General features: G+C 49.1%; 2 protein-coding genes across 2 annotated transcripts; one reads left to right on the forward strand and one right to left on the reverse strand.

The window, feature by feature from the left end:
- The first annotated feature begins 2,577 nt into the window (after positions 1–2,577).
- On the forward strand, positions 2,578–9,460 carry FKBP11 (FKBP prolyl isomerase 11). Its single transcript, XM_081900770.1, has 6 exons — positions 2,578–3,027; positions 3,353–3,418; positions 4,960–5,047; positions 5,566–5,599; positions 7,009–7,079; positions 9,221–9,460. The coding sequence occupies exons 1-6, from the start codon at positions 2,593–2,595 to the stop codon at positions 9,436–9,438; spliced, it is 912 nt and encodes a 303-aa protein (XP_081756896.1). The 5' UTR covers positions 2,578–2,592; the 3' UTR covers positions 9,439–9,460.
- Positions 9,461–10,327: 867 nt separating this feature from the next.
- DRC2 (dynein regulatory complex subunit 2) lies at positions 10,328–23,306 on the reverse strand. The gene is made up of 10 exons (XM_081900749.1): positions 23,190–23,306; positions 21,439–21,563; positions 20,595–20,734; positions 18,747–18,914; positions 18,064–18,233; positions 17,810–17,948; positions 16,449–16,646; positions 14,930–15,148; positions 11,397–11,549; positions 10,328–10,754 (listed from the first exon to the last, which is right to left on the reverse strand). The coding sequence occupies exons 3-10, from the start codon at positions 20,724–20,726 to the stop codon at positions 10,461–10,463; spliced, it is 1,473 nt and encodes a 490-aa protein (XP_081756875.1). The 5' UTR covers positions 20,727–20,734; positions 21,439–21,563; positions 23,190–23,306; the 3' UTR covers positions 10,328–10,460.
- Between the last annotated feature and the right edge of the window lie 186 nt (positions 23,307–23,492).

Consider the following 23,492-nt stretch of genomic DNA (forward strand, 5'->3'; position numbering starts at 1 on the left):
AAAGGGAGGAAAGGCAGAGGAAATGTAGGCAGATGCTGTCACCTTTCTTAAAGTATGCTGGTAATTGGGAATGAATGGGGATTAAGAGGAAAAGCCAGACGAAATGTGGAAAAGGTGGGTTTTGAAGAAAGGGAGAGAGCAGGGATCATGTTTATGGATTGTGAATGCAACAGTAGATGCAAGGGTCAGCAGCCCTGGAAGAACAGGGAGAGATAATTTAAGAGACTAGGAGACCTTCAGTGTGCTATGGGTAGGCAAACTAAGGCCTGGGGGCTGGATCCGGCCCAATCGCCTTCTAAATCCGGCTTGCGGACAGTTGGGGAATCAGCGTGTTTTTACATGAGTAGAATGTGTGCTTTTATTTAAAATGCACCTCTAGGTTATTTGTGGGACTTAGGAATTCATTCATTATTATTTTTTCAAAATATAGTCCGGCCCCCCACAAAGTCTGAGGGACAGTAGACTGGCCCTGTACTGAAAACGCTTGCTGACCCTTGGCCTAGTCCAATAGTGTGAGGCAGGGATGATAGCGCATGCGGACAGAACTTCCACATGGTCATGCAGCCCTAGCTCTCATTCCCAAATGTGGGATGGGTTCTTATAGGTAAGAGAGGATATATTAATTGCAATTAATCCTTTCAGGTGCCCAAGTATGTGGTTTGAACAGTGTTTTAAAATACCATCCTTGGCAGAAAAATTAAAATGCATAGGGACTAGGCCAGGGGTCAGCAAACTTTTTCAGCAGGGGGCCGGTCTACCGTCCCTCAGACCTTGTGGGGGGCCAGACTATATTTTTTTGGGGGGGATGAATTCCTACGCCCCACAAATAACCCAGAGGTGCATTTTAAATAAAAGGACACATTCTACTCATGTAAAAACACGCTGATTCCCGGACCGTCCGTGGGCCGCATTGAGAAGGCGATTGGGCCGGATCCAGCCCCCAAGACCCAGTTTGCCCACCCATGTCCTAGGCTGTAAAACCTTGATTTGAGCAAGTCCAACTTTGAAGTAAGCTGGCTATCCTATTATTACCAGCTTAACAATCAATCAGGCAATAAATTGGGAAGTACCGTAAACTGGAAAATATAATTTATATAATTTGGGACACGGGTGGCGCTGTGGGGACGCAGGTGGTACTGTGGGTTAAACCACAGAGCCTAGGACTTGCTGATCGGAAGGTCGGCGGTTCGAATCCCCGCGACAGGGTGAGCTTCCGTTGCTCGGTCCCTGCTCCTGCCAACCTAGCAGTTTGAAAGCACCCCAAAAAGTGCAAGTAAATAAATAGGTACCTCTCCAGTGGGAAGGTAAACGGCGTTTCTATGCGCTGCTCTGGTTCGCCAGAAGCGGCTTAGTCATGCTGGCCACATGACCCGGAAGCTGTACGCCTGCTCCCTTGGCCAGTAAAGCAAGATGAGTGCCGCAACCCCAGAATCGTCTGCGACTGGACCTAATGGTCAGGGGTCCCTTTACTTTTACCTAATTTATTTACCGGTACGAGTCCCATGGACTGCAAGAAGATCAAACCTCTCCATACTGAAGGAAATCAACCCTGAGTGCTCACTGGAAGGACAGATTGTGAAGCTGAGGCTCCAGTACTTTGGCCACCTCATGAGAAGAGAAGACTCCCTGGAGAAGACCCTGATGTTGGGAAAGATGGAGGGCACAAGGAGAAGGGGGCGACAGAGGACGAGATGGTTGGATAGTGTTTTCGAGGCTGCCAGCATGAGTTTGACCAAACTGCGGGAGGCAGTAGAGGACAGAGGTGCCTGGCGTTCTCTGGTCCATGGGGTCACGAAGAGTCGGACACGACTAAACGACTATAAACAACAACAACAACAACAACAACACTTTATGATGTTGCACTGGTTCACAGCAATGGCAGCAGTTAAAGCCATGCAGGCAAAATACTTATATTTAAAGTGTAACCCACTTGAGGCATCTGCCTGAACTGGAGCAAGCACAGCATAGCTCTACCCTCATGGTTGGTTGAAGAGAGAGGGGAGCAGGGAGTAGTAGAAGCTCCTTCCTCTCCAGGAAAGGAGGGGAAATGACATCACACAGTGTTCTTTCTAGCATTTGTATTTCTATGGTCTGAGCATCTGCCTATCAGTAATACAGCTCTGTGGTGTTAGCACTTTCTCATGCTGGTTAGAATACCTTTATTAGCTTTTGGCCGAGTCTTCCAATTTGTGAAGAAGTGCCCTGTGAGCATATGCAGAGTGTGCTCCCCCTCCCAAGGCTATCCAGAGCCAGATGGGTGGGGTATAAATAAATTATTATTATTCTATTTTCAAAGACGGTGGGCACCTTCCTGGGCGCCATTGTGTGGGTGCTGTGGGGAACAGTGTGCTGACCTGCAGAACTCCCTGCTGCAGGATTTCCCCAGAGCCCTGCATGGGGAGAAGAGGCCTGCTTAGCCCACCTTCCCCTTCCCACAGCAGCCGGATGCCAGTGAGAATCCTGTGAACAGAAGGGCACAAGGAGGCACCTGTTCTGCAGCAATAAAACTGCTAGCACGTTTGCAAAGTTAAGCAGGGTCATGTATGGTCTCAAATTGGAGGGGGGGTCCTGCATGGCAAAGGGGTGGATTAGATGACCCTCGGGACCCCTTGCAACTCCACGATTCTTCTCCAGCAACATTCCCACATTACTTGCACCCCGTTCGGTGTTGCTGCGCACGTGTCTCTCGAAGGCCTGAGAGCACCCCCTCAGCTGCGCTCCCGGTGCCAGGAGAGCCCCTTGCTCGCTCGCTCCGTCCCTCCTTCCTTCCTCCGGGGCGGGGAAGCGGGCAGCAGGGGGCGGCGCCAGGAGGAGGCACCCTGCCCTGCCCTGCCCTGCCCTGCGGTGCAAGCCCGGCCGCCGCTGCTCCGACTCCGTGGGCCACCTCTCCTCGCCATGCTGCCACCTCTCCGCTTCGGCCTCGTCCTCGTCCTCCTGTGCGCAGCCGGCAGCCGCGCGCAGCGGACGGAGGACGAGCCCGAGAGCCCGAGCGAAAGTGCGCCCCGGGAGCTGCAGCTGGAAACCCTGGTGAGGGCGCGCGGGCGCAGCTGCCCGGCCGGCGGCGAGAAGTGCCCGGCACGCCTCCGAGGTGCCGCCGGCGGAGCTAGGAGGGAGAGACGCAGCCCGGGGGCGCGCCTGGTCCTCGCCCGGGCCTCTTGCGCGGCGGGTGGGGCGGGAGGAGCGCAGCAGCAGCGCCGGGGCCGCTGACTCTCGGCGCGCGCTTTGGGGCGCAGCGGAGTCTTTGGAGAGGCCGCTCCCCGTTTGCGCGCTGCTGCACGGATGGAGAGCCACGCGCGGCTGGGATCCGGGCCCCCCGCTGACGCCCTCCCCTCTCTCTCTCGGCTCTCCGCAGGTGGAGCCCCCCGATGACTGCGCGGAGCGCTCGGCGCTGGGAGACACGCTCCACATCCACTACACGGTAAGCCGGGCCGGGCGGAGGGCGCGGGGAAAGCCGCGCACGAACACGTCAGCACCGGCGCTTCCCGGCCGCCTGGGGAGGGGCTTCCCGCGGCTCCGCCCTCCGGCTCGGCGCGGGTGCTGGGCAGGAGAGATCGGGAGCGCGGGGCGCCTTGGTGCGTTTGGTTTCGGAAAGCCGAGCTGTGCGCCCCGGTGCCAGTCCTCCCTTTGCCGCCGTGGAAGAGGCTGCGCGTGTTTTCGGAGCAGCCTTCCGCGTCACGAGGCCCAATAGGCTTTTGCTCGGCTGCCACATGGACACCGGGACAAGCCCGGGCTGAGGCTTCTGCGGGGCGCAAGGGCAGAGGAAGAAGGCTTCAGTTGCAGGCAGGCTGGTGCAGACCCGGCGTGGGCCAGCCGGGTGCCCTCCAAAAGTCGGTGGATTCTGGCTCCCGTCAGTCTCGACCGCTGGTCCTGCAAGCAAGCGGCTGGCGGAGCTGGGAGTCCCAACATATGGAGGGGATTTAGGGCAGTGCAGGCAGTTACCCCGCACAGGGCACCCAGTTCAGGGGACACAAAATAATAATAATATTAACAAGAACAAAACCCAGATTTATACAGGTACTTAAGGAGCAGATGGGGCTCATCCGCCTGGGAAGGTTGCCCATCTCAGAGAAGGAAACTGATCCTTAACCTCGGCTGCCATGCAGGACATCTTCTGGAGAAGAAAAGCCTGAGGAGGCAACCCTACACAAGTCCCTAAGATAGTTGCCTCCTTTCGGCAACTCCTGCAGCCAAGCTGGTTCCAAATGTGTTGTTCTACTTTCCTTTGGACCACATCAGCAAGGCCTGTCTTGTGATCTGGGCAGCTGAGGACCTCCATACACACCGCCCAGGCTTGCGCCCCAGGGGCCTCACCTTTGTGCTGCTATTGCAGCTGTTTGACTTCACCCCTGGAGGTGCACTCCATTGTCTCTCAAGATAGATGCCAACAGCCTACTGAGAAAATCCATTAAAAAGCAACTGCACCAAAAGGAATTATTGTGAAAATAAGAATAGGTGCCCAATTTTGTCCTCATTCATGGTGCTGTATTACCAAAGTCTGCCCCTGACCTCATTGGCTGCCCCTGGTGTAGAAAGTGTCCCTTGAAAGTCGAACAGGTATTCTGAAGGGAGGGAAGCATATTTTCTTGGTTACTGGGATAGATGGTGCACACACCACAACACCGTAGAAGAGGTGTTCCTATCAGTGTGAGAAAAGCGAATGTGTCTCCTTTTTAAAAATCTGGCTTTTTAAAAATAATAATGGAAAATGGTGTCATGGTAGAAATCGCCACCAGCCTTTTTCCTGACACTGTGTTGCTCCATTTGTCTCAGAACCACAAGTTTCCACACTTCCTGCAAGCTTTGTTTTTCCGTGCAGTTTAGCAATTGCTTGTGGGCTTCCCTTAGGAAATTGCTTAGCTGCCATGAGACTAGACTGGCTGGGGCTTTGGTGGGATCTAGCAGCTGTCAGCACTGATGGCAGCAGCTGAATTGCTGGATCATAGTGTTCTTTCTTTGCAGGGTACCCTTGAAGATGGGCGTATCATTGACAGCTCTCTGTCCCGTGACCCACTGCAAGTGGAGCTGGGCAAAAGACAAGTTATCCCAGGTACATCTTTGGAACTCGCGCTCTGAGGCCAATTTGGCTAACGAACTTCCCACGCAATTTGGACAAGAACTGGAGCAGGAATGTTATCCACTATTGGACCTTTTCCAATACAGTGATACCTTGGTTTACAACCATAATCCGTTCCGGAGGTCCTGTTGTAAACCAAAACAGGTTGTAACCCAAGGCGCGCTTTCGCCAATGGGGCCTCCAAAAAAAAATGGGTTGTTATCCAAAAAAAGGGACACACTCTTCCCCTTCATTATATATCTTTAGTGCCAGGTAAAAACTTAAAAAGTTTAAACTGGAAGCCCGTGTTTCCTGTTGCTCCTTTACTTTGCTTGCATGTGGCATCATTTAAGTTCTGCACTGAGTGCATGCTGCTCTACGGATGCACTCAGCAGCTCACAAGTGACTCTGACCCTGGCTGAAAGCCGTGTGGCTTGCATTCTCTGTCAAGTATAAACAGTGCTGAATGTAAGCCACACTTAACTCTTACCTGTGTTTATTCTTTTGCTCAGGTTTAGAACAGGGTCTGCTGGATATGTGTGTTGGGTAAGTAACTTTCAGTGTGCTTGCCTTGTAGTCTGTGTTACCATCTCTGAACCCCTTCCCTAAAATGGACCTTTCACAAGCTTAATGTAAGCCACAATTTCTCACCTTCTGATGCGTCTCATCCTATGCTACACTCAAGATACCCCAGCCCTACCTTTCTTAACTTGGGAAGGTTCCCTGTGAGACAGTGTAAGAACTCTTGGTCTCGTCCCATAAATGTGCCTGCTGAAAACTTCTCTGTTCTGCCAGGCCTTTTCAAGTGATTAAGATTATATTGGGCTGGAGTATTGTTTAGGGCCTCCAGCTGTTTTTGGACTACAATTCCCATCATCCCTTGCCACTGGTCTTGCTAGTCAGGGATGATGGGAGTTGTAGTCCAAAAACAGCTGGAGGCCCAAGGTTGGGAAACACTGGTTAGAGGGTTGCTGCTGCTGTTGCTGTTAATTTTTTGGATCTTTATTTTGGATCTTCTGGTTTATGTGGAAGTTGTTAAATTTGGTTGTGCTTTTCCTGTTCATTTGTTTATGACTACTTTTGTCATTTTTGTAGTTGTGTAATTTTTTTATATGTTGTAAGCCGCCTTGAGCTTTAACTTTGGAAAGGCAGCATGCAAATAAAATGATTGATTGGTTGATATCCCATAATGGTTTTAAGATGTTTGTTTTAAATTGTTTTGACTTTAGGATAGTTTTGATTTTTTTATTATTTTACTGTATGGTTTTATGATAGGGACGCGGGTGGTGCTGTGGTCTAAACCACTGAGCCTAGGGCTTGCCGATCAGAAGGTCAGCGGTTCGAATCCCTGTGACAGGGTGAGCTCCCGTTGCTCTGTCCCTGCTCCTGCCAACCTAGCAGTTTGAAAGCACCCCAAAAAGTGCAAGTAGATAAATAGGTACCGCTCCGGCGGGAAGTCAAACAGCGTTTCCGTGCACTGCTCTGGTGTCCGAGTTCCGTTGCGGCTTAGTCATGCTGGCCACATGACCGGAAAAACTGTCAGCGGAGCGGACAAACGCCGGCTCCCTCGGACTGCAAAGCAAGATGAGTACCGCAACCCCAGAGTTGTTCGCGACTGGACTTAACTGTTAGGGGTCCCTGTCCCTTTACCTTTATGATTTTATAGAGTTGTAAACCACTATGATTTATTTCTATATATCAATAACCAGCATACAAATATTTTTATGTATAAATGTGACAAGGAAATCCAACTTTTAAAAAATTGGTGTGAAGCACCTGTAGAGCATTTATTTGAATCCAGCCAAGGAATTTCTAGATTGTTTCACTGACGACTGCAATTTTCTGCCCGGGTTTTTTTTTTTTTAAATGCCCAATGAATCCCCACTGAAGTCAACAGCTTTGTACACCCGTGTCCTGTCCTCAAATGCTGACATGGCATTCCTTCTTCCTGGCAGGGAAAAACGCAGAGTCGTCATCCCCCCCCACCTGGCATACGGCAAACGAGGTTCCCCACCAGCTGTCCCAGGTACAATCCAGTGACTAGCACCTACTTGATGGCCGTTCGGCAGGACATCTTGGCAGGCTGGGTTTTTCTAGGCTGGTCTATCTGCTTCTGTTGCCTATGGATGTACAGATGGCACATGGGCTCTGATTTGGGGTTGAGGAACTGAAAAGGGGAGCTTGGAAAGTAACGGACTGTAGCGGGGTGGTCGCTTACAGCATTTTGATGCTGTGGGATAGCTAGATGTGAACTACCACTGGGTGACTGCATGAGAAAGAGGCGATGTGGGGTGCTTGGTACAGTATTGGCAGACAGCATTTCTCCACCAGTCTTCTTTTTAAATGCAAGATATTTAGTTCCTTCCATTCCCTTCTCATCTCCTGCTTATCACGAAGCAGCAGGAGCAAGCAGTGGGTTTAACATCTAAAAAGGGCTGAGCTGAGCCTGAATCCTGCACAGAAGCCGTGTTGGGTCAAGATTTTCCTGCCTGAAGCAGAGCCCAATGGCCCCTCTTAGGGCTTTTAGGTTTACTGCAGCATGCAGCAAATTCCTGGCTATGTTCCTACACCCAGATCTGCAGTAGTTAAGCAATGGGGAAATGTACTCTGCACACACTCAGAAGCACTCTTTGCTTTATTATTACTTCATAATTTCCTGGGCCGAAACAAGGCATTTAAAAAGGTTTTCTGGGCTGAACAGTGGTTTCACATTTCTAGTGAAAATGCACCCTAACATAAGGTGAATTCAGGCATGTTGACTTAATGGGACAAAATTCACACAAACGTGTGGAAAGTCCAGAGTTGCATTTGAACGTGTGAGGTAAGAGTCGCATCCACAGGTGTTGCAGTGTCACTGAATGCACACAACTTCTGGAGAAAAACATGGTGGCCAACCTGTGTAGCTCACAATGGAGCATCTGGCCAGTTCAGTAAAGAATTAGGATGTTTGACTTACTAGCTGCTGGCATTGGGGCTGAATGGGATGGCATCCTCAGCTGAAGCTGCCCTGTGCTCATCACCCCACATTAACCCCATTGCTTTAAGGATCTGTGGCTGCCCCCAAAGTGTGGCTGGCATATGTGGTTGCAATCCGGGTATCAGCTTGGGCGAAGAATGGGCTCCCCTAGGAATTAGTTTGCATATAGTTTGAATCAGTTTGAATATAGTTTGCAGTTAGACAAGCAGCCGTGGCCCTGCTTACGTCCTGCCCTTGCGTCTGGCAGTTCTTGTAGCCTGCAGAGCCATGCATTTTGAGCCTCCATACAAATGCAGGTTGGTGGCCGTTCTCTCTGCTGGCTTTTGTGCCCTGGCCAATTGCACCAATGCAGAGATGCCGGCATAAAGAGGATAAAGGCAACCCTTTGGGTCTCTCGCGTGGAGCATCCTGTGAAGAATACAGACCCTCAGAGAAACCTAGGACGCGCAGTGTGGTCTACGTTGACTGGCTGTGACTGTCCAAGATTTCAGACAGGATTCTCTTCCAGCCTTACCAGTGTAGGCCGGGGACTGGATGTGCTTCTTTCTGCATGCAAAAGAGGTGCTCTACCACTGAGCCACAGTCCTTCTGCAAATGTTACCGTATTTTTTGCTCTATAAGACTCACTTTTTCCCTCCTGAAAAGTAAGGGGAAATATATGTGCGTCTTATGGAGCGAATGCAGGCTGCACAGCTATCCCAGAAGCCAGAACAGCAAGAGGGATTGCTGCTTTCACTGCTCAGCAATCCCTCTTGCTGTTCTGGCTTCTGAGATTCAGAATATTTTTTTTCTTGTTTTCCTCCTCCAAAAACTTGTCTTGTGGTCTGGTGCATCTTATAGAGCGAAAAATACGGTCCCTTTTGCCCATATAGAATATGGGGCTGGAGGGACCGATTGCCTAGCACAGGGAAGCAGAACTAAGTTTCTCTTTTCTCCTATGCTAGAAATGACATTTAGTGCAGCAACACCAGTGGGTGCAGTTTGCACTATGATATTGTGAAGGGCCTCTGACTAATTTTTTTGAGCGAGCCCCCAAAGTCCTGACAGCACCACTGAGCAGTGCAGAGCCTTGTTTGTGCTTCTCTACCTGCCATAGATGCCTAACACTGACAGGACAGATTTCCTAGGGACCTGCCTTGCCTGAATTGTCCCCCAGCGCTGCTTCACCCAACTCCCTCCTCTCTCTCCAGCGGATGCAGTCCTGCAGTTTGAGGTGGAGCTGGTGGGGCTGTCCAGAGCCACTTACTGGCAGAAGATGCTGAATGATGTGCTGCCCCTGCTCTGCATCGGGCTTGTCCCTGCGCTCTTGGGGCTCATTGGCTACCACCTGTACCAGAAAGCCCGGGCACCCCGTGTCTCCAAGAAGAAACTCAAGGAGGAGAAGAGAAACAAGGCTAAGAAGAAATAAAGTGCCCCCTCACCTTTTTGGACATGGCTTTGCGGTTGCTTCTGTTGTGGGGTTCTGCTCTGTTGTGCTCGCACTTTCACAAAAAAGCGGAGGGAAGGGGTAGGTTGGATGAAGGGCTGGTCTCACCTACTAGGATGTAGTAGTTTGAACAGTCTTTAACCAGGGAAGGGTATCTAAGGGGTATTATTGCAATATATAATCGGCTCAGTCTAGCTGATCAATCGAAGATTGCCTATTTCTGAGAGTCACGTCTAGCAAAGCACTGGCAGGCCATTCAGAATATACATTGAGCAGTACTCATGTATTGTTTTACAAAGTTTAAAATTCCCATGGCCTAGATTGTGCTGCAACAGGGGGCAGAGTGATGCATTTGCAATCCTTCAGGTATATTTGCAATATGTTCTCTAGACGTCGGTGGCCTCCAGCTCCCGCCAGTCCCAGCCAGCATGGACAAAGGCCAGGTACTCCAGGAGCAGAAGCCCAGCAGCGTCTGAAGGGCATCCTTGATTTGCGCAATAAGCTTTAACTAATTACATCTTCCTTGGAGGCCCTGGGAATTGTAGTCCTGCAAAGTGAAGGACTTTTTGCAGCACACATGATAGATCTGATCTCCCAGCATTTGGCAGGGGTATTAAGTCACCTAAACCCTACCTCTGAACTTTAGGATGGAGAATTAAATAATAAGCTAGCACTCTGGAAAGGAATCACACACAAAAGTTGGCACCTGCGCAAGTGCTTAGCCGCCTCCTTTGCAAACAGCTCTTAGGCCTGTGCACAAGCCTATAAAAGAAACCACTGGCAGTAGACGCACCATAAATGAGAGTTCCCAATATACCAGCCTCGGGGGCTTGGCTTGCAGAGGGAAGAAAAGGCTCTAGTACGCATCAGCTCAGCTCTGTTCAGCTGTTTAATGGCAGGTATTGGCCCTTCCCCAAAGGCCCCCCAGAGGCCTCACTCTTCTCTATGCCCAGTGGTCTGTTAACATGACAGAGGAGGATAGTTTGAAATCACATGCCGCTGACCTAGAGGATCCGCTTGACCTCGAGTGCTGCCTCGACCACGTTATAGATCGGCTGCTTGGCAGGCTGGGACGAAGGTGGGGCGATATTTTGCTGGTTGACAATCATCAGCGGATTGATCTGGCTCAGAACCTCGTCGTTCACCGAGATGCCATCCAGGTACTGCTTGAGCAGCTGCCTCAGCCTGAGGTTGTCTTGGAGCAGCGCTTGCTTAGTCCGCTCCAGCGAAAGCTGCTCCAGCCTCACCTTGTTGTATCTTTGCCAGAAGCGCTCCAGCCCCACGTAATCCTGCATCATCTGGAAAAGACAGACAGGCTTCTGGGTTGGTTCTAAGGAATCTGGACAAGAATCCCTGCTTTGGGTCAGTGGCTGCACTGGGAGAAACAAGCTGCTCTTGAGCAGCTGCTAAGTCAGAAAGTGCTGCTTGTGAATGTAGCAGCCAAGGGTCTTGTAGCAAAGATTATTTCCTATAGCTGTGTGGCAAGCGAACGCCACAAAGGCAGGCGGGCCTGGATAGAGAGGCAGGCAGAATGCATTCTGGGAAAGTACCAGAGGCAAAGGTTGAGCAAGTGTCATGGGGAAAACTTTGCATGGTGCTAAGTGCATCACTTGAAGTTGTATGTGGTTCCCCTGCTGTGAAGAGCAGACATAGGGAGCCTGATCAGGATTGGGGCTGCGACATGGGGGTTAACTCTGCCCCTGCCATGGTCTGAATGGAAACCCGCCCCCCGCCGCTGTTGCTAGCCTTGGGGTGGGGGCTCCCATTGGTGCCAGGGCTGTATTTTCTCAATCTGACCAATCGTCTGGGAAAGAACAGCCCTGAATGCTAAACTGGAGACACAGAATAATCCTGACAATGAACCGAAAGAACTGTTTCCTCCTCTGCTGGAGAAGCAGGCACACATGCCTTCCTCCCCTTTCCACACACAGACAATTCACCTGGGCTAGTGGCTCTTCCGGTTTCTCCAGGACCACCTTATCCACAGTCTTCTGTTCTTCCCAGGTCAGGGAACTGGCATAAAATGGCAGCACTTTCTCCTCCTCCGACTCTAGCCTGCGGCACATCTCAGCCAGGCGCAGGATCAGCTCTGCCTATAGGGGACAGGGAACAATAATCAGACTCTGTTTTCCTTTATCTGGCACAGGATACACTTCCCAGGATTGGGTCTTCCACTGGAGTGTCTGTATAGTTCTAAAGTGGGAGATTTAGTTCTCTAGAGGGCTAGGAATGCCTTCACAGGATTTTCAGCACTTTTATCAAACTACAATTCCCGGGATTTTTTAGAGCAGGGTGAGGAGCTTGTGCTCCTCCAGATGTTTGTTGCTGGATTCTAGCACCCAGAACTCCTAGCCTGGCCAGTGGTCAGGAGTGGTGGAACTGGTGGTTCTGACAATGGGAGGATCGTAAGTTCCTCAATCCTGCTTTAGGGAAAGCCATGGCAATTAAATGAGTATAAAGCCAATATAAGTTTGTAATGTAGGTTTAGTTGCCAACAGTCACATGAGAGAAACTCTGAACTGTACATCTCAGCTAAAAGAGCAGAATGCATGGAATCTGCTTTGCTCTCTGGGTGTTTTGAGTTTCCACTACAATGTCAGGGCACTTTCAAGCCAATCATGGCTCCTTTGGAAAGAAGAGGCTATACGGCTGTGTACACATTAATGGCTCAAAATGCAGCTAAATTGTTCTTTTTCTCAATCCAGATTGAAGCTGGTTTGAGGGGAAGCACATCAAAACACAGTATTTCGTAAGAAACAACCACATAGATATCAATTGTGGATAATGCCATGTGCACACTACTTCTCTAACCAGTGGTGGGAGCACATTGGGTGCAGTGTGAACACAGCCTGTATATTGTTGCCACATTACAATCATCCCTGGGCTCCTGTACCTTTAAGACACACCACACATGATGTTTCCCCCCATGCTGAAGTAATCTGTGTAAGAAGGGACATGTACACCACTTTGTGAGAAAACTGCATACACAACTGTCCTCTGAAAGCTGCTCAGCACCCTGGCTTCTAAGCGGATTACTGTGACAAAATGAGAGCCATGCACAATTTTCACACAAGAGTACATATGGGTTTTCCGCACCATGAAGAGATTTAAGATTTGAAGTTATTTAAATGTACACTAAAATATCATGTGACTGGGACGAACACATCTGTGGCAACATGCCTGTCACACAGGGACACTCAAAAGAGAGCCAGAATTGCGGACAGCTCCTTGGCAAGGGAATATTATGTGACAAGATTTACAGGCACACGGTATAGTATGCAAAACACTTGTTCTGTTATAGTACAAGGAATTAGGTTTGCACAATGGAATCCCCACCCCCCACCCCCACATGCATGCCCTGCACCCTCCCCAAATCTGCTCCAGAAGGTTGGGGAAAATCCCAAAACAGATTTAGGAGATGCACAGGGAGAGGAGAGGGAGGGGATGTTCCATTGTACAGCCAAAACTCCTTGTGCTGATCAAATGAGTGCTTTCGATGCTGTCCATAGTGTCTGGAAAGAACATCATCCTTTCAAGGCAGAGGAGACAAGGAGTCTTGGGAAGGCTTGCATGCTCTCCTGCCATCTGAGGCTGGGAGGACCAGCATTAATTTTTTTAAATAACCTTTCTAAACCGATAGATAGATAAATAGATAGATGATCTCAAGTGTACAAAAACTCAAGGACAAAAAACCCCCATTGATACAAACCAGGATCTGAAATTCAAAAATAAATCAGAGCATCATAGGATAGAAAAGTAAAGGGTCCAGCTTTAATAATCAGGGTAAACTTGCACAAGAAAGCTATGCATTCGACAGGGGTGGTTGCTAAAAGGAACCACATGCTAAGAACCTCCATATAGGCCAGAAGCATAAGGAGTAGCCTTCACTACTGCTGCTTCTCTCTCACTCTCACCATTTCTTATTCTCGCAGGAATTCCCAGCCATCTCTTCTGTTTGAACAATCCCAGCCACTGTTTGTTCCTCCCCCCCCCCCCAAGAACACCTTATCTTTGCCCCCAATAGACCTTGCAGCTCCCTCCCGGCTCCTCCCCTGGAAGTGCTTTCTGTTCCAGCATGGCCAGGACTAAGAGAGGCAAGAGTCAAGCTCCGCTGCTCTCCAAGGTCATGTGGGAGCACTTGCACACAGAGTAGCCATTGCTTCTTAAAATACAGTGGTACCTCGGGTTAAGAACTTAATTCATTCCGGGGGTCTGTTCTTAACCTGAAACTGTTCTTAACCTGAGGCACCACTTTAGCTAATGGGGCCTCCTGCTGCCGCCGCGCCGCCAAAGCACAATTTCTGTTCTCATACTGAAGCAAAGGTCTTAACCCGAGGTACTATTTCTGGGTTAGCGGAGTCTGTAACCTGAAGCGTATGTAACCTGAAGCGTATGTAACCTGAAGCGTATGTAACCCGAGGTACCACTGTAGTTTAAAGAAAGGTGAAGGGGTAGGTGGTTTTTTTTAAACCCTATTATTTTCCACATTACCAGATCTCAGCTGCTCACAAGTGTGATATATCTCATTTGCAAGATGGGAAACAAAGGGCAATTCCTCTAAGCAAGGGAGCTTCTCAGCAAGGGAGGTAAAACCTGGCTGATTCCTCCCTGCCTTGGAAATGTCAGCAGTATAGGCATCTGTGTCCATTCAGGAGGCGGTAGCCCCCCACTCCCCAGAAAGCTAGTTTCCACTAAAACAGCGTTATTTGGAGCCAAGCAGGTGCTATTTTTATAGGCCAAAGCTGTGCTTGCACATAATCTGCAAGAACTCTCCTGGATCTGAGCTCCATTTTGGGAATCCCAAGGGCTACCAGAAATCACCAAAAGTTTGATTTATGCATGTTCTCTTCAGCCAGGGGCGAACAAAGGCGTCATGACACCCAGGGCGGCAAACCGCTATGTGCGCGCATGTACGGTGGCGCATGCATGTGCTGTACATTGCACATACACTGTACATAGAGGTTTGCTGCCAGCAGCGCTCCAGCGCCGTACGGGTGACGCCAGGACCCTCTGCTCGCGGCTGCAAGATCCTCTGTTTGCAACTGTAGTGGCGACGGAGGAATCCTACCACCATCCGTACAGCACTGAAGTGGCGCCGGTGACAAACCACTATGTACAGCGCTTCTGCGGTGGCATTACGTACAGCGCATGCATGCGACGCCACACATGCACTGTACATAGCAGTTTGCCACTGGCACCGGAATCCTCTGCTCACAGCTGCAGCCCCGAATGGAGGATCCTCCACATGTGGCTGCGGTAGCGTGATGGCTGATCGCCCCGCCGCGAGCCCCCGTGGGGTGCCTTCTTGTCACTCCCCAGACATGGCACCACAGAAGCGCCATGGGCACCATCCCCTCCCCTTTGCGACGCCACTGTCTTCAGCTACCTCTGTTCTCCCCATCCTATGTACTTTCTCAGTTGTGGGAGAAAGGAGCCTGAGACCGTGACTACCCAGAAGTGCATACAGTTTTACCTTCTGCATAACACGTTCCAACACTTTGAGAGCCCCGCTGCTCTCCCTGGACAGCTTAGCCAGGTTGCTACGGGCCTTGGCTCTGGCCCGGTTCATCTCGCTCTTGAGCTTCTGCAGCTGCTTCAGCACCACCTCCTTCTCATCGCGGACTCGCCGGTTCTGCTCCTCGCTCTCCCGTGCATGAAGAGCAATCTTGTTCTTCAGGATGCCAATGAGGTCCTGGTGACAAGAGAGGGATCTAGTCAGCCGACAGGAGGTCTTCTGTAGCAACTATAAACTGAAACCCATGGCTGCAGGAAGAGGTGCGATTAGATGGCCATTTTGGTTTGCAGCTTTGGTGGTGTGAGATTTTACTGTTGTAGGGGGTTCAGAGTAATGACAGGATGAGGAACAACTGCAGATATTTATAAGGCATGGGAGATGGGTGGGGGCAAGTTTTCAGGAGGATCTGTTGCTCCGCCCACCACTGATATGCATCACCAGATGTTTGCCCATGAATCTATTTTTCCCCAGGTTCTTCTGTTGGTGGGATGAGGGGGAGAAGGCAGATTTATGGAGAAGAGTGCTGGAGGCTGATGATTTTTTGATCTGTCCAGTCTTCCGATTCTGTCCACTGAACTTTGCAGGCCCAAATAAAATGTTCAGTGCTCCCTCCATCCGGCATGACCTCCAAAGCTACCACTGGAATGGCAGCCAGTCCAGGATCTACCCACATAGAGGGGATTCAAAGGTAAAGGTAAAGGACACCTGACAGTTAAGTCCAGTTGCAGACGACTCTGGGGTTGTGGCGCTCATCTCACTTTAACAGGTCGAGGGAGCCAGCATTTGTCCGCAGAGAGTCCCCCCGCCCCCCGGTCATATGGCCAGCATGACTAAGCCACTTCTGGCGAACCAGAGCAGCACACAGAAACACCGTTTACCTTTCCGCCGGAGCAGTACCTATTTATCTACTTGCACTTTTGGGGGGTGCTTTCGAACTGCTAGGTTGGCAGGAACTGGGACCGAGCAACAGGAGCTCACCCTGTCATGGGGATTCAAACTGCTGACCTTCTGATCAGCAAGCCCAAGAGGCTCAGTGGCCACCTGCCACCCACGTCCCTTACATAGAGGGGATAGTTCATATAAATTAATCCACAGACAGCAACACTTCAAGACAAGGCCATGATAATCACCAATGCAGGTAAAGGCCCTGCAAAGAGTGTCTCCACCATGGGAACCCAACTAAGCTGTGAGCCAAGTGGCAACCTCACACACGCCTGGAGGTCACTGCAAGTGGACTGCCAATTGTAGAAACTGGGCCACCGGTTACCGTAGGTATCTCTCTTGATGGTGAATTGCAAGGGGTGGGGGGATATAGGTCAACGAAGGTAACTTGGGGAGGCTGTTAATGCTACCATTTTGAAAGAACACCACTGCGTAGAAGGGACAGCACAGCAATATCTCAGCTGCAGGAGAAAGCAATGCCTGAATAAAGCCCAAATGTTTCCCTGGTCCGACCAGCCCAAGCACGGCCACTCACTTGCATCTTCTGCAGTTTCCTCATCTGCATCTCAATCTCCTTGGTGCTCTTCTCATCTCTGCGTTTGAGGCCTTCAAAGGCAAACTTACGGTCTTCCGTTGCCTCTGTGTAAGTACGCAAGGCCTGCTGGAAGCGTTTCCACAGCTCCTCCACTTTACCCTCCAACTGCATGCGCAGGTAATGCTTCTCCTCCAAGTTCTGGGGCGGAAATGAACACAGATTAGTATTCTGCCAGCAGAACAGCCAGTCCTATTCTTGTCTGCTCTGGAGTTTTCCAGTCAACTGACTCATTTTGGACTAACCCTAGATCAGCCTGCCCAGGAACTCCTTTCCCAAGCAAAAGAACACCATACATTTAGAGCACATCTGATGCACACTGAAAGCTCATGACTTCCTCCAAAGAATCTTGGGAACTGTAGTTTGTTAAGGATGCTGGGAAATGTAGCTCTACGGGAGGAAACTACACTTTGGAAGATTCTTTGGAGGAAGTCATGAGCTTTAAATGTGCATTGGATGTGCTCTAAATGTATGGTGTGGAGGATCTGCCCTTTAAAAAATTGTTATTGTTTGTTATTATGCTATATATTTGTGTAATTTTAGATTATAAATTGCCCTGTCATATTTGGATGAAGGGCAGTACAGAAATTTAATATAAATAAATAAAAAGCCTTAGTATGCCCAACTGGTTTTCTTTGGGCGTTTTAAAATCTTGAGTATGGGCTCCAGCAACAAGAAACCTTGTACCTGGAGAAACAATGAAAATAAGGAGGACCTGCACATAGTTTCAGCTACGGTCTTGTTTCCCCAATCATGAGAATCTCTCATATGGCTCTTCCTGGGATCTTACATGGAACTGGATTTTACAGCATCACATTCTTTCTTTGTTTTTTTTAAATTAATATTGGCACATAGCAGACGTATAAGAACACTGGAAGAGCCTGCTGGATCAAGCCAATGGTTCATTTAGTCCAGCATTCTGTTCTCACAGGGGCCAACCAGAGGCCTACAGGCAGCCTCAAAGCAGGACCTGAACATAACATAACATTGTGATTCCCAGCAACCAGCATTCACAGATAAATCAGAGAAACTAATTAAAACTCACTTGGAATGGGCTAAAACGATTAAAAGGAAAAAAGGGGGAGCATCAGCACAGAGCTGATTATGAAATAATGAGGCCCCAACTTGCATATTAAATAACTTTTAAAAGACCTATGGAAGGCAGGTTTCAGGGCTATGCCATTGCTAAAACGTGCATATATTTTTTCCTGAAGATATTGTCCGTTTCAAAATATGATAAATCCTCCCATTCGTTAGCAAACTTAGAAATTGCCATAAGTTCCTCCCTGAGTTTTAACCCAGACCTTGTTCTTGACGTCATCTCTTGTACTCTGGAAGTCGAGCCTGGCCTCGTATTCACTGTCAGTAAAGTTTTGCTCCATAGCCAGCAGCACATCCTGCAGGTACCGGCTCTCTAGATTATGGTGGCCTATAATTATCTTCCTGGTGAAAATATGAAAAGCCGCGTGAGTTCTAAGAGTCCAACGAAACACAGTTTTCCACAGTTGCTGAGCCACCATCTTTCCCAGCCCCACCTCCCTCCCTTCTTCCCTTCTACCTCTCTGTGTCAAACTCCTTCTGCAGAGCTTGCAGCTCCGTTTGGTAATCCTCCTCTAAGTAGCCAATGCGGCAGCGCTGGAGTTCCAACAGCTGGTCTATGTTGTGCAAGTGGCTGCGCAAAGCATGCGCATATTGAGCTTCTGCCTCCGTGAGGTCCTTAGCGAGGGACTGGAGGAGACAGAGATGCATTAGACAACCACAGCAGGAGACCAATCTGTTTTAAAAAACTAAAGAATTCCACACTAAAAATACTGAGAATGCTAAAACCTAAAATAATAAATTGTGGTATCTGAAATAACTTATATTAAGCTGGTAAACACACATAAAGCTTCTGAACTGAATCTGCTGTGGATTGGCCCTGGCATTCCACACTGCATTCAGTTCTTATACCACTGGGACCCACTGATAGCAATAATAAAGAACTATTAAGAAGTCATTGCAGAATTGTACAAAGTGCAAACCACTTTTTCCTACAATACAGATGTGCCCTTTGTTATTCCCCTTTGCTCCTTATTGGCAAGTGTCACAGAGCTGCAGTGAGTCTCAGAAGCTGCATGACTTCCCTCTCCAATCTCCAATCTCTAAGAGAGCCATTAACAGTGACTTCCCTCTCCAATCTCTAAGAGAGCCATTAACAGTTTCACAGTCTCCTTCCAAGGGCTTTTCCCAGCCAGGGCTCACCTTAATGACATTGTCTTTGCAGTCCACCACACGTTCAAAGGTCTGGCTAAGAATCTCAATGTCCTTACGCAGCTCCCTGGCCTTGACTTCACGGAGCACCGTGCGCCACTGTAGGGTGATCTTGTGCAGGTTTAGTTCACTGTTGCGCTCCTCTTTGGCCAGTTTTTCCTGCATTGAGAGCCACAACTTTACCCAGGCAAGCCCAACACAGCCCAGACATTGCAAGATAAGGAACCAGACAAAGAATAGAGGTAGTAGGCAGTAAAATTTGTTTCCTAAAACCATTAAGATCACAAAACTAGTGGCTGATCAATAAACACAAGGTTCTGGACTACATGAGCCTTTGGTCTGATCAAAAGGAATTTTCTTATGTTCTTATGTTCTTACGATGGCAACCTTCTCCACAGGTCAGACACCACTTACACTGGTCACATATTAGCCCCAGTGTCAACAGAGCACCCTGAGCATTTTCTGTGCTGATCAACTGCATTGAAATATCCTTTTAGAGTGATGTGGGAGTGCCTTCAAATGATCATCAGGAAATACTTCCCAAATGTAAAGCCCCTTAGGCCATGTCAATATGACAGACAGACTGAGGGACTTGTGAAACGTCTTTGGAGGTGTTCATGAAGACAGTGTACGACCAATTTAAATTTAGGGATTTGTATCACTGGGGTCTTCCAACTCTATTGCCATGTTTACCTGAAACTATTCATTACATCACCCAAATTCCAGTTTCATACTCAATATGCCACCAAGTCAACTGGTAAGAAAAGGAACTGAAAGCATTTTGGGCTAATTGGCAGAAACCTTTGGTCAGAGCAAAAGAGATATGATAAGAACTAGAGTGACACACAATCTAAGCTTCTGGTACTAAATTTAAATTCACCCCTTGCCATGGCCCTCTATGGCACACATAGGGTCAATGCTCTCTCACTGGATTTCTGTGGCGGAAGTCGTATATTCCTGGCATCGGCTATTGTTGTAGCAGCAATCAGTTCAATTTAATATCAAAAGCGTCAGTAAGGGCTGCACTGTAACTTTGCTCACTGGTCTGAATCTTCATGAGTTAAGAAGTCAGGTGACCATGAGAAGCAGCCACAGCTCACTTTCTCCAATATAGGCTCCAAGGCCTTTCACTATTCTTCCATCTGAGTGACTTGTTGCCTGCCTACATCTATCTATTTACCCATCTGCTTGCCTTCTATGTCTTGCCTCTTACAGCAGAACAGAAGCAAAGATCCCCAAAATGGTACAGAACAGTAATTACAGGAAAATCCCAAAGGTGTTGAGCCTGAAAAACTTCCTCAAAGTAGTTTTAAAATAAACTCCAACAATACAGGCAGCCATTTAATTAAACATCTATTTTGCTCTCAAAGAATACTCCTCTGGGGGAAAGCACTGAGCTCAAAATGTGTTGAGATTCTAGGATTTCCCAATAAAGATTGTGTCTGCCTCCAAACCACTAACCTAGTTTTGACCTTTTGCCTTCCAGAGATTACATATACACTCTCACTACAATCTGCCATGCTAGTTTCAAGCTCTTTCACCTCCTGACTGCATAAAATGCTGCGGTCAGAGAATACGATTTTAAAATGACTCTGTTTTCCATCCTGCATTATCTTACAAGTGGTACGTTGCAGACTAAAAGATGTTCTTAGCCTCACTGCTAGAACACCCTAAGATTATATGATTCACCCTGTTCTCTCACATTTGGGAACAAGGCCCCTGGAGCACTGTTCTGAATTGTGAGCAGGTCTCCTGACACTCCTCTCCCCACAACATGCCACATATCTTTATGCTTCCTTGTAGCACAAACCCCTTTATGTCCAGGCAAACAAATGGTACCTTTAGGAACTGGGCCAGCATGTCCTCCTTCTTCTTCATCATTTCTTCCTCAGCCAGCCGCTTCTGTTGCATCATAATCAGCCGTTCTTCATCAGTCAGGGCCGCCCGCTTGCGCCCTCTCTTCTTCGGCATGATTGCACCTATAATGGAGGAAAGTACAAAGTACAAAGAGGAGGAACCCAAGCTTCCTCCTACCCCTTTGGTCTATGCTAAAGGGGGACAGCTCTAATGGTCAGACCACTTCTGTACCTATACCTCTTTTGTCAGTATAGACCAGTGATGGCCAAACTTGGCCCTCCAGCTGTTTTAGGACTACAATTCTCACCATCCCTGACCACTGATCCTGTTAGCTAGGGATGATGGGAGCTGCAAACCCAAAACAGCTGGAGGGCCAAGTTTGGCCATCACTGGTATAGACACACCAATATGGCTCTACTGTAGCCTCCTTTAACTTGTTGTCCATACCCATTCCTTCTTTATTATCCTGGCCTTGCTTTAAGGATCTCAGGATTATGAACATCAGAGAGGGGAAACCTGTAGCCCTACAGATGTTGACTCCAACTCCCATCAGCCCCCACCATGATCAATGGCCAACCTCATCTGGAGGGCCACAGATCCCCCATGCATAGTTTGCATGGTCCCTCCCCCTTTCATCCACATATAATCCTGTGACATTGATTAGGTTGAGAAGTCATGGCGGGCCCAAAGCCACCCAGGGAGCTTGATGGCTAAGTCCTATTTGAACCTGGCTCTCCTCAGATTAAGTCCACTAGCTCTCTCTTTCTTGCCTTTTATTTCCTTCCCTTCCCTCACCATTATTTTTATTGCAATTCTTAGAACTCACCTTGCCTGAAGCTTCAAATCTGGGTCAATCCACTGCCTCACAGGCTAGCTATGAAGACTTTCCCACCAACACTACCAAAGCTTTGTGAGGGACACGTCTGATGAGACCAGAATTGCCAGGAATGCCTATTAGAGGAGAGAAACAAGCATATATGAGCCTAGAAATGGCAAATAGCCCAACATCATTGTGGCCTGACTTGGTTGCCCTATGGGGAGGCCCCACTTCCTAAAAATTAGCGTTGCTACGTTGTTTACGGACAGATGCTCTGTGCTTTCTTTAAAGCAGTGTGTAGAGGTCAGAAATCTACAAGTCATGTCTCCTGCTGTCACTGCGTTTTCATGCCAGGTAATGCTCCCATTTTAAATGGTTACCTGCCATGCATCTGTTCAAGGAGCAGAGCCTCTGTCCTTAAAGAAGTGGCAAATAAGTTGGAGATAATCCCTTTTTCTTTCTTGTTAGATGTGTTATCCTGCCTGTAAAGTATCCCTCCCTCCTGGGATCAGTTTTGCCATCTAACCATGCTCACGAGACTATCTTCTGGTTTCTCCTATCAACAAAGCATACAAGAGACCTGTTTTCAGAAGCTCTTAAAGCACTAATTCCCAAATGGTGTGGCCTGACATAACTGGTAATGGCCACAAGAAATAAAATGGCATAATCAAGGGCTCCTGCGAGCCCAAAGCACCAAGCAAAGATTGCTCACTGTACCCTCTGCATGATTCACTGCTCTGGTCTGTGGTATCTCTCCATCAGATGCCTTTGGATCACCCATCCTGGCCTTAGGCCCAATTACCCAGCCTCAGGGGAGAAGGAAGGAGGGCTGCATCTCTGCATGAGTCGCTCCTCTGGGATCACCTGCTTCCAGGCACCTGAAGCTGAGGCAAAAACACACAGCTCCCCTGAGCCTGGGTAATTCTCACTCTTACATAAATGGGGTGGAGGAAAAGGCTTTTTGGGTATACAGATGACGATGCATGATTTTATTTTTTATTTTATTTTTTAAAAGCCTGTCACATGGATCCAACAGAATTGCTTCATGTTGGATGCTCCCCTTAGTAGTTGTTTAGTCATTTAGTCGTGTCCGACTCTTTGTGACCCCCTGGACCAGAGCATGCCAGGCACTCCTGTCTTTCACTGCCTCCCGCAGTTTGGTCAAACTCATGCTGGTAGCTTCGAAAACACCGTCCAACCATATTGTCCTCTGTCGTCCCCTTCTCCTTGTGCCCTCCATCTTTCCCAGTATCAGGGTCTTTTCCAGGGAGTCTTCTCTTCTCATGAGGTGGCCAAAGTATTGGAGCCTCAGCTTCAGGATCTGTCCTTCCAGTGAGCACTTAGAGCTGATTTCCTTAAGAATGGAGAGGTTTGATCTTCTTGCAGTCCATGGGACTCTCAAGAGTCTCCTCCAGCACCAGAATTCAAAAGCATCCATTCTTTGGCGATCAGCCTTCTTTATCAACTCTCACTTCCATACATCACTACCGGGAAAACCAGAGCTTTTACTATTCGGGCCTTTGTTGGTAAGGTAAGATGTCTCTGCTTTTGAAGATGCTGTCTAGGTTTGTCTCCCCCTTGCGCAGTCCTAATTTTGATACGGTGATGTGGCACCACCCCCTGAAAGGCAGGCAGGCAGGCACTTCGGATCTTGGATGCGGCGCAAAACATCTTCGCAGCCAGTCTCCTGTCGTGGTTAAACCTGCCCCCCCTCCCGCGCATCCCCCCCTCCGGCTTCGCTACCCCGCCGCCGCGCCTACCTCTCCGTTTCCCCCTCGTTGCTGCAGGCCGAGTCCCTCCCGTCTCCTAGCAACAGCCTCCCCGGCCAGAGCGAGGGCGGCGCAGCCGTGGAGGGCGGAGCCGGAGCTGGAGCGCGCTCTGGGCGGCCCGCTGGGCGAAGCGGCCTCCGACGATCCTTCCGACGCGGCCAGCAGCGTCCGGAGACTTTTCAAGGGGCCCCGAGGGGCGGGCCGTCTCGTCCAACCCCGTGCCATGCAGGATCCCCAGTCCACTCTGAAACCATGCCGGACCCTGCTTTGCACTGCAAAGGTGCGGGCAGTTTT

This window comes from Podarcis melisellensis, assembly GCF_964234715.1.
Source record: "Podarcis melisellensis genome assembly, chromosome: 2".
Lineage (NCBI taxonomy): Eukaryota > Metazoa > Chordata > Lepidosauria > Squamata > Lacertidae > Podarcis > Podarcis melisellensis.

Excerpts from the sequence above, each read along its gene's own strand:
- FKBP11 (XM_081900770.1), top strand. The coding sequence starts at position 2,593 with ATGACCCTCGGGACCCCTTGCAACTCCACGATTCTTCTCCAGCAACAT. Across the intron at positions 5,600-7,008 it reads CTGCTGGATATGTGTGTTGG|GGAAAAACGCAGAGTCGTCA; the intron begins GTAAGTAACTTT and ends TCTTCCTGGCAG. Across the intron at positions 7,080-9,220 it reads TTCCCCACCAGCTGTCCCAG|CGGATGCAGTCCTGCAGTTT; the intron begins GTACAATCCAGT and ends CTCTCTCTCCAG.
- DRC2 (XM_081900749.1), bottom strand. The coding sequence starts at position 20,726 with ATGCCGAAGAAGAGAGGGCGCAAGCGGGCGGCCCTGACTGATGAAGAA. Across the intron at positions 18,915-20,594 it reads TGCTGGCCCAGTTCCTAAAG|GAAAAACTGGCCAAAGAGGA; the intron begins GTACCATTTGTT and ends CTCTCAATGCAG. Across the intron at positions 11,550-14,929 it reads TGGAACGTGTTATGCAGAAG|GCAGAGCTGATCCTGCGCCT; the intron begins GTAAAACTGTAT and ends TGTCCCCTATAG.